General features: G+C 38.5%; 2 protein-coding genes across 7 annotated transcripts in view; both read left to right on the forward strand.

The window, feature by feature from the left end:
* tacc2 (transforming, acidic coiled-coil containing protein 2) overlaps nt 1-1,383 on the forward strand; it is a 45,619-nt gene extending 44,236 nt beyond the window's left edge. For all 6 annotated transcript variants that reach the window (XM_055162384.1, XM_055162379.1, XM_055162380.1 and 3 more), the window contains one exon: nt 574-1,383. In XM_055162384.1, coding sequence (XP_055018359.1) covers nt 574-639 — 66 coding nt within the window. In that variant the 3' untranslated portion in view covers nt 640-1,383. The remainder of the gene's footprint in view (nt 1-573) is intronic.
* A 2,512-nt stretch (nt 1,384-3,895) lies between these two features.
* ly6pge (lymphocyte antigen 6 family member pge) lies at nt 3,896-10,127 on the forward strand. Its single transcript, XM_055162964.1, has 3 exons — nt 3,896-3,971; nt 8,552-8,668; nt 9,934-10,127. Exons 1-3 carry the CDS (start codon nt 3,896-3,898, stop codon nt 10,125-10,127), a joined length of 387 nt encoding a protein of 128 aa, XP_055018939.1.
* The last annotated feature ends 447 nt before the right edge of the window (nt 10,128-10,574 follow it).

The following is a 10,574-nucleotide window of genomic DNA, read 5'->3' on the forward strand; positions in this document are numbered from 1 at the left end:
TCAGGCTATGATCTAATTTTGGTTTGTTTAACTTCTGAAGTTTGTGTAAACCTCTACCAAGCTGTCAAGCCGTCAGAGCTTCATATGGATAAAAATAAAAAAGTGCAAGGAATTAGACGTAAACCTGTCACAACAGATTGGCGAGCCAAATATGTGCTTTCTCCAAGTTATGATGTAGAGTTTGAAACTGAATTTCTTTGTAACAAGTATCTCAATTACTCAATTACTTAGCAGTTACCTGACTGTTTGAGAGTATCCAGTTTGTTTTAATTGGGTTTACATAAAATACAACAACACATTACATTTCTAGCAATCCAGTGCTGCTCTGTTTACCTACGACTTAAATTAAATGTATAGACCAAATGAAACCCCTGTATGTAGGCCAGTGCAATTATTTAATCAAATCGAGATCTAATCATTTTTAATCAGTCAATTATATGTAGATATGGTCTTGGAGAGGTCCACAGCCATTCCTCTGCCAGATAAAGTGTGTGATTAAATGTCACTGATTAAAATTGTCCCCATTATATTTTATGTACAGTATGTCCTAACATTTTCATCGATGTGTTACAGAACAAAGAGATCGAAGAATTGACGAAGATTTGTGACGAGCTGATTGCCAAAATGGGGAAGAGTTAGCCTCTCCATGACACCCTGCAAAGAGGAACCCTGGAATAAACTGGATCAAAAATACCCCACTTTTAAAACAGACTAAAGCTTTATTTTGGGGTCTATGTTCATACATGTACAGAAATCCACTGGACTGGCTTCCTCTGTACCACTCTGTATATAGATGTGAGTGTATATTGTACTGTTTTGGGGTCTGGTTTTAAAGTTTTAGAAATGTACCATATCACTTGGGAGCGAATGTTGTTGAGAATACATTGTTGACGTGAATGACTGAGTTAAATTATATCTAATGATGTTGCCATGACAGCCACTGACGGAGAAGACTGTTTTACCCGTTCTTGTTGTTGTCTCCTCTTACAAGACAAAGATAGAAGAGATACAGAGCCCTACCTTGTTGATACACCACTAAAATATATCTGTAGCTTCCTGCATGTAAGGATAGTAATATTAATGTTTGTAAAAAATACTTCCGGAAAGTATAAAAAATGCATTTTGATAGTCATTTGACCTGCTTCCTTCATGTAACCTTGTAGATATTTGTCATAGCTATGATATTGTGTAACTTTATTTTTGGGGGATTTATTTTGATATGACAATATATATAAACTTGTGAGTGTATTCAGTTGTGACCAGGAGTAATTTAATTTGGATGGATGTCTTCGTACTGCGTTGGTCTTCGTGTCACACTGATTCTCTGCACAGCTACTGTACAGCATTGGCTTCAAACGTGCAATAAAAGACGGCAATACAACAGTGGGCTGACCTTTTATATTTACGACTCTAATATTTCAGGTTTTACTCAATATTTCGTACAGAAGGCATTTGAAGATAATGATTTTTACACAAGAACAACAACAAAACATTTATATTCAGCTTCATACACTTCACTAAACAATCCTGCAGTATGTGACTACTGACTTATTCGCTAATTGATTAAAGGGCCGATATAAAGCTATATTTTCTGATCTATGTTATAATGTTGTTGTTGTTTCCTCATCAAAAACATACCTGGAGCCCTGGAATTGTCAATTGCTACTGAAAAAAGAGTAAAAGATGACTGTTAACTTCAAAACTATAACCTCAACCTCATGACACCATAAGGTAGAGCGGAGCATTTTGAGCTTTTGGGAGGTAGACAAGGATTACTCAAACGTGTTATTAAAAAAACACAACTTAAGGTTTGTTTTTGCTAGTGTGTAACTTTTTGGTAGAGGGTCTGACATTAACACTGTTGGGCAAGTTACTTTAAAACTGTAATGTGTTATTTATTACTTATTACTGTCATTTCAAAGTAATTCGTTACATTACAATATTACTGCATTTAAAATGTAAGGCATTATATTACTATTGCATTACTTTAAGTTACTCTCACCTAAATAACTGCGAAAAAGCTGAACTTTTTGAGCCGTATATGGACTGAACCAGGACTAAACAAGGTCTAAACCAGGACTAAACCAGAGCTGAACCAGGACTAAACCAGGACTATAACAGGACTAACCTCAGACTGATTCCAGGACTGAAGAGGAGGACTAAACCAGAACTGAACTAGGACTAAAACAGGACTCACTGTGAGGACGGGCTCGAAGGTGACCGCAGGAGAAAGGAGCGGCTCTGCTCCGCACCTCATGGAGGTAAGAGCGGCTGTCGCCCGATCGCGCTTTATGGACACCCTGCTGCGCGGGCTCACGGTCCTGATTTCAGCAACTATTTGCGGGTACAAGACCCGGTGCAAGATTCTGCTACAGCGCGTAACTTCTACCTTCCTTCAACGTGTCCAGAAGTCCAACTTTTTGTGCAATGGTTTGCATCGTCCTCTGTCTTTTGGGTGTGAGCGCAGGAGACTTTGTCAGTGCAGAACGTTTCGTCGACGTTGTGGATTTTGTCGGAGAGAAAACTTGCAGACATACAGCACTTCAGAAGCACACTGCTAGAGATTGAACATTTATTTAAATTTGGCAGCTGAACACATTCTGTACTGTACTGTACAGTAGACAGGAGTCCCTTAGCCGATCAGGACGCAGCGGGAGGAACGCAATACGTGTTCATACACTAAAAATAAAAGGCAAGCAAAATTGCACAAAACAAAACAAAAAACAAACAAACAAACAAAAAACAAACAAACAGCGAAACAGCGAGACCGCGAAAAGTGAACCGCGTTAGAGCGAGGGACGACTGTAAACCAGGTCTAAACCAGAAGTGACTCAGGTCTAAACCAGGTCTAAACAGCGGGTTGGTCCTTTCGCCCGCGGTTAACTGAAGGTCTATCCGGCCGCGTCTCTGGCATTTCACTGCTGCTGATTTCATGGTGATTTTAGCGAATTTCTATGAAGAAAAACCCACCACTTCAATCCAGGTTAAAAAAGCATTGTAACGCGCGTTACTCACATTTGTACCGAGTAAAATATTAAATTTTTTCCCCCTGTAATGCCTTACATTACTGCGTTACAGCAAAAATCAACGCATTACTGTAATACATTACTTTTATAATGCGTTACTCCCAACACTGGACATTAACCATATCTGTCTCCATAGAGACAAGGAGGTCATCTGATTTTTAACTTCAAATGTAACTGAAAGGGCAAAAAATAGCAAATAGTGCACATAGTGTTTTTCAGTGTGTTTTATAGCAACAAAAACACTTGCAAAGGGATAAATGCAGTAAAATATACAATCTATACAAAACAATAATCTCTCTGTGCAGATAAATAGGTGGCCCAACAGTCCCACTGAAAACAAATGCATAGTGCTCCCCTAAATCTTGAATTATACAATGACAAACTCACCCTTACTACAACACAACAGTTTAAACATTATACATGTAGTAATAAATGTTGTGGTAAACAGTGTTGTGGTAAAGTCACAAAAAAGGACTAAATGTAAGTTGCAGGCAAATTGGATCACTTCAAAGCTTATTTCAGATAACTACTTTTTCAAACTTTAAAAATGAATAATAATTGACCGATAACTTTATATTACATTATCTGAATCACAATTTTAACTTCCACTATCACTCTCACAAAACCACACCAGGAGCCACACAGCCACATCTTTACCTTCATTGCCTGTTGCTTTAGGTTACAAGTTCATGAGCGCCCCTGTAGTCCTGTGTGTGTGTGTTGACCTAATCAGAGACACAAGCAGACAGAGCTGGCGTCTGGAGGAAGCGCTGATCCTGCTGGGAGGGATATTAGCTCATCTGATGGCTCAAAGATTATGTCCCATGAGGCTTTGGGAGCAAACGGCTGACCTCTCATTGTGTGACCAGATGACCACCAGCGATATGAGAGGAGCCCTGTACTGTCCACTACTGCTGCTGTCTACAATCCTGCTAGCAACACACAGTAAGGCTATGATTGTTGACTTTTATGTTTTAATGGAGACGTTAACCTTTCTAAACTATTTCAGTTATCACCTGAAGTTTGTTGTGTTGGTGGACTCTTGGTGGATTGTTTACAGTCTACAACAAATCAAAACTGAAGGTGCTTTACTGATGTATGGAAATTAACTTTATAGCATCGTCTAAACAAGCAAGTACATTGTGACTCAAATAAAATAGCATTTACCCCTGAGCTAGAATTTCCTGCCCAGAGCTATAGTATATCTTTCATCACTAAAGATTCAATACGTAACTTATCTTCAGGGAAATGTTATTGTATACCATGGGAAGTTCCTTTGCACAGTATTTAACTTATCTATCACACACATTACATTATTACTAGGATGATCAGATTATCAAAATCAAAAACTGGGACAGCCCTGGTTTGGGGTGGTTGGTAATAATAAAATTGTAAAACAAGTGCACAATTAAGGAAAACTGACTAATCATGACTAACATGTGAGCCAGTATAGTCACATTTTCTTTGTGTTTTGGTCATTTTTAAGTATCCTTTTCAGTATTTTACTTAAATAAATTACAATGTGTGGCTCTCTGTACTGTTGGCAGGTATCAGATTGGTCAAAAATAGGGACACAAGGGACATTTCTTGTATAAAATTGGGACAAATCAATGGTTTTGGATAAATCTACTGGGACAAGAGACACGGCTCAAAAGTGACACTGTCCTGGGTAAATAGGGACGTCTGGTCACACTAAATATTATGCAAAGCTACCGTCAAGGTAGCTACCAAAAGCTACATTCACGGATGTTTAATTTGCCATACTGTGAAACATTCCAGGCAGGTGGTAGACTCTTCACTGGAAAAGCTACAAAGTGCACAACATAAGAAGAAATGCCTTGGAGATCTTTGGAGAGCTTTAACTGATTCTGGTCTTGTACAGTTGTTGCTTAGATAGTGCACTGGATTTCAGATGAGATGACTAAATAGCTGCTCATTTACTGGGTTATTTTCTGTTGTTTTCATGTTTGTTATCCTGTAGCCTATGGTTAGCATGCCATCCCAGCAGCAGCTAATCTTTTAATAGGGCTGAGTACTAATACCTGGAGCGTGTGTGGAGCGGCTGCTGCAGTGGGGATAGAATGGGGTCAGGCAGCACCAGTGGGGGCATTTATTTTGCCTTGTCAACAGAGCAAGTACAGTGTGCAAGAAGCAACAGAAAAGTATAGCCATAACACAAAGATGCAAGGCTCTGAATGTAGGTATAGATGTTAAAAATAACCTAAGAGTTTTACTTTATCTATATTATCCACAGTGATGAATTTCCAGTATGCTGCTGGAAGTAACTGTCATGTCCAGTGTGCACTTATGTCATGATACTAAAAAATCAAAATGGTATCTAGTATGAATTAGTATTTGGTAATAGACTTTTCAAAAAATCCTCACACTGCCTATGGCCTATTATAGCTGCAGGGAATCGCTTACCTGTGGCTTTTCACAGACTTAAACAACCAAACAATACAAACAAAGGAGAAATATTGCATGTAAACTAAATCTTTTGTATAGTGTTTAATTGCTCAGTAGTTTTGTTGATCTTGAAGACTTGTCATCAACAGAAATTTGAGGCCCCAGGGCAAGAAACCTCACATGGGCCCCCTCTAATATAAGTTAATAGGAAAAAGGTCTAATTCTGGGCTCCTAAGACCCTGGAGCCTTGGAAAATAGACTCCTTTGTCCCCACTGTTGACTTCTCTGCTTGTCATATTTGATTGTCAAGATCATCCTTTAACACTAGATGAGAATGTTGTTTGCTGCTTTATAATCACCATTGGCCCCTATGTTGAAGAAGTTTTTAGCTTGTCCAAGAACGGGTGGAAGTAAAAGGCTGGAGACCAACTGGATGTCTTAAGCAGGAGAAGTTTATTTACCATCAATAATACAAAATCAAGTCAACATGGTATGATTTCAAAAGTGAACATAGTATGATCTTTGAGTGTTCAAGCCACGTTCGACTCTTACAAAAGAGGAGTGTGGTGAGGAGTGTGGTGAGACTATGAAGGCCAGTAGACACCAGTTTCACAGCACTATGCCACAATTTAGATAATGGTATGCCAAGGGAAATGCTGTAAATATAGCTTTTGTGAATCAATGTTAAACTGAGATGTGTGTGAAAGATAAATTACTTAAATTCTCTGACACCATAGAGTCAAATGTCTTTCCCCCTTAGTCTACAGCATTTCAAGTGTAAGAGAGTGCAAGCTCCTTCTGTCTTTATTCATGGTCCAAAGAGTAGATTGTTTCAAAATTTGAATATCTATATATATAATACTGTATATGTAAATGTAATAGTTTTGTTTCCAGTCTTGCAATCCACTTTCAAATGCTAACTACAGGTGAGAGGCATGTCAAAAGATTAATAATATTGCAATTGTTGTTTTGAAGATGCAGGTTTAGAATAGTCAATAAGATTAAACAAAGAAATAAAACAACTGCTGTGTAACCTTTAAAAATAAGGTAGAAAGTAACATTATAGCAATAATTGAACCTTAACCAAAACATTTACAGGCACATTTCTGGTGGGTTAACATATCATTTGAATATGGAGTTCAGTAGTGACAGCCTGCAGGTTCCACAAGTCAAGTTTCCATTAATTTTTCCCATAGCCTGTTTTAAAAATTCTAATATTAAGAGTTCAAAGATATTGCAGAGGCTAAGCAGGTACGTGGTAACTAATATCCATTACCCAGTTGTTTTAAGTCCAAAAAGGCCGTGCAAGATTCTGTGAAATGTTTTAATAACTTCACGGTTTATAAATTTTCAGAAAATGAATGGAAAATTTAGTTCCAGAACGGCGGGGTGGGCAATCACTGTTGAGCGTCATTGTCATCTCTGACAACTAAAGACTCATCATTTTGGATTTCCACTCTTCATGCCAAATGTTGTTTAATCCCACCACCAAGGTACCTGTGCATTCTTCAGTAAATGTTTTGATTTGGCTATCCTTTCATATCCACCATCCCTCTTCTTTCATCACTACCTAAAAAACCTGAGAACACATTTCCGAAATGGCATTTTGAAACCCAAGACAAGAGATACTGTAGTGTGGCACTGGCTTTGAAGGCTTTTAGTGATTGCTATAAGTCCGGCTTGGTTTGATCCTCTTAGGAAACAGCATTAAAGGATGTTTCAGAGGAACCACTTTAGATTTTAGGAGACGGATGAGAGTTTTCAAAAGGAAGTGGTATTTCAAAGGTCAGCAACTTCTCCAAAAAAAAAAAAAAAAAATCGCTCTTGTTCCCTCTGGAGAGCTTTAGTGAGACATTTAAGAGAGACAGACTGGAGCGCTGGGCGGAAAGTTATACCAATGTTTTTCTTGTTTTAGCCTTTGTTTGAAGTATAGGTGAGTCATTCTCCATTTTGGAGCCATTATCACACTGTAGGCACGTGGTCATTTGAAAGCTTGTTGCCAGCATCATTAAGTGAGATCATATGGAAAGGTTGACTTGGTTTGCATTGTGGTTGACAATTTAAAGAAGACATATTATGCTTTTCAGAATCATTAGTTAAATTATAACAAAAATTTATTATTATTTTACATTGTTCTAAAATGGCTTAAAAAGATTGTCCATTGGCTTTCTGGTCAAAAGTGAACAACTGATTGTCTGCAGTCACTTCTCCACTGTCATTTGGAAGAGTAATGAGCGTCAGATTCATAGATTGTGTAACATTTTAAATCCAAAGTTATTTACCATTGCACCAGCATATGCTCCCTAACCAGTGCTCAGTTGGTATTTTTCTGACACAAGTGGTGAAAGCGGGGCGACAGTAGCTCAGATGGTAAGAACATTTGTCCACTGATCTGATGAATGGTTTTTTGAAACCCGCTCTTGATATAAACATCATTAGTAGAGCGGGAAGATCCATTGACCCACAGTTTGGCTGGTGTGATTCCAGCTCCCACAGATGAATGCTGCTGCTGCTGGACACTTAACCCACCTTGCCCCTAGTGTCTGCATACCCTGTTTGAATGGAATGTAAAGCACTTTGAGTGCCTTGAAGGTGGAAAAGTGCTCTATTAAAATGTGACCATTTATGCCCATAATATTAAATAATTTGAACATTTGTGTTTCTTGCAATCCTCATTCAGACATGACTTACATTTTCTTATTTTTTTACTTGAGTAATTTCTTGGACCGCTACTGAGCATTTCCACTTGAGTAATATTATTTTGAAGTAACATTTTGGCTACTCTACCCAGTATGCTGTTGGTTAACCCTTGAACTGACTGACATGTCCAGTGTGCACTACTGTTGTCATGATGCTAAAATTTCAATATAGTTTCTACTATTAATTAGTATTTGGGTGTTGAGTATTGACTTACTTGAGTAACTTCTTGGACCACTTCTTAGGATTTCTACTTGAATAATATCATTTTGAAGTAATATTTTGCATACTCCAACCACCTCTGCCTCTAACTGCTCCCCGGACCTTAATAAGTGTACTAAAAGTCACCTTAAAAATGCTGTAAGCTTTATGACTTGTCTTTTGTATTGTACCAGAGCTGACCTGTCTTCCCTCTGTTTCAGGTGAAGCTCTCCAGTGTTATACCTGCATGGGCTCCAATAATGAGGACTGTAACCGGCAAGGCTCCAAACCCTGTCCTAGTTTCTCCGACGCTTGTGCTGTGGTGCTTGGCCATGACAGTGAGTCCAGCCTCCACAGTCTAGTAGCTTTAACTACTTTATTCTTCTCACTGCCTACACTTTAGTTCATATGAGGACCTTGTAAATATAGTTGTGTTAAATGGGTGCCTGGCTGACGTCTAGGGACACTTTCCAACCAACAGGGGGCCCTGCTGTGCTTTTAAGAGAATGCTTTGTGAACTCCTACTCAGTCAATATCCTTTAATTAGGCCACCATGTGTCCATGGTGCCCAGGCAACTCCTCTGCTCCAGATTACTGCAAAATATCACCAATGCTGCCACTTTTATGTAACTGCAAAACAGGACCATAATACACTCTGGTGAGGTACAGAGATTCTCTCATCTAAACTGATGATTTTCTGGGTCCCTGGTTTACATCTAACTCTGCAAAAGAGAGTGGAAGACTGCAGGCTGCTTGTCTTTCAAGGTTCAGACACACAAACAATAATCTAGTAAATGTTTGTAGAAGTTTCTAAACGTTTCATTTCAAGTACCAAGGTGCACTACATAACTTTTCTGATGGTGGGGGGTCCGAGATGTTCCACAGTGTGGCATTAAACTAATCTATCTTGCATTTATTCAATTACAGGTGTTTTTTTTACTTAAAATACTTTGGAAAAACATCTTGACATCTTAATAAGTTGGCCTAGTGACTTCATCTGCTGCCATAGAGATAGATAAGTTTAATGCCACATTGTGGAAATTCCCAGACAAAGCAATTATGTCTTCATGGAGACAAGCATTCAGCAGACCCTCCACTTGAAAGTGCACATTTAAGAAATACCAATATATGGTTTCTGTGTTTCACCAAATCTAAACCAGCACTAATACCACGCTCAACCAGGTCTAAAACAGGACTCAAGTGTGGCTAAAATAGTAGGCAAAAACATATATTGATTTGTCTCTAAATGAAACAAATAAATACAAAAAGTGCAAAGGGCCTCTTGTACCTCCAATGGTACCAGTACCACTGTCTGAGAATCAACTGAGATTAGTCATTTGGTTTAAAATAGATTTTCTCTTTTGAACATTATGTGGGAACTTCCTTTGGAGTGCAAATTTAAACTGACTTCCTCTGGAACTACTCTGGAATGTCATTTGGTACGACTGTTTTCAAATAAATATGTTTTTGGCAATACGGTAACTGTATATCTTTATTCAGTATCAAAGGCATCCTTACATGAAACTTTCATACAAGTACAAAGGTAGTTGTATCATTATAGTGGAGCCCAGTGTGACCCGTTCTCTTATTTATTGCTTTTCAGGTGGAGTGATGAAGTCCTGCTCATACAAGTCCTTCTGCAGTCAGGCCAACAGTCAGGGCTACCGGGCGCCTGGGGTCAAAGTTCACTGCTGCTATAGTAACGATTGCAACCTGACCAACCTCTCCTCACGACCTCCTCGACTCCAACAGCACCTGCTGCTGCTACCTCTGCTGCTCCTCTGCCTCCTCAAGTAGGACTCAGGACTATGTCTGATCATCAATCGTCACAATGCCAAATGATCTGCCTACGAATGTTTGAAAGACTGTTTGACAACTGCTCCCTACAGAGTCTGAAATGTTCATTTCCCAGTTTTATTTGGGCTTATATTTGCTGCTTTTAATGGCATAAAAATGCAAAACTCATTAACAGTTTCACTTCACAATATCAATACCATCAATCTGTTTTTTCTTATTAAATTTCACACAAATCGTGAGGTCATTATTAAACCATTCGTGCATATCTACACCAGCTTGAAGCCTTGCTTTAAAAGGCTTGATTTCAGAAATGATTTAAATTTTAATCCTGATGTCTCATAATATTTCACCAGTTTCATGATGATGATGATGATCATCAAGATACTTAAGATAGACAGTAAATTTACCAGTGGGAAAAGTATTTTTTCTTTAACCCATTGTCAAATC

Source organism: Boleophthalmus pectinirostris, unplaced genomic scaffold, assembly GCF_026225935.1.
Source record: "Boleophthalmus pectinirostris isolate CB_2022bp ecotype Guang Dong unplaced genomic scaffold, ASM2622593v1 HiC_scaffold_5, whole genome shotgun sequence".
NCBI classification, from domain to species: domain Eukaryota; kingdom Metazoa; phylum Chordata; class Actinopteri; order Gobiiformes; family Gobiidae; genus Boleophthalmus; species Boleophthalmus pectinirostris.

What these genes read in the sequence shown, in the direction of transcription:
- ly6pge (XM_055162964.1), top strand. Translation starts at nt 3,896, where the DNA reads ATGACCACCAGCGATATGAGAGGAGCCCTGTACTGTCCACTACTGCTG. An exon ending in AATCCTGCTAGCAACACACA is followed by an intron (nt 3,972 to 8,551) that starts GTAAGGCTATGA and finishes CCTCTGTTTCAG; the next exon opens with GTGAAGCTCTCCAGTGTTAT. An exon ending in TGTGGTGCTTGGCCATGACA is followed by an intron (nt 8,669 to 9,933) that starts GTGAGTCCAGCC and finishes ATTGCTTTTCAG; the next exon opens with GTGGAGTGATGAAGTCCTGC.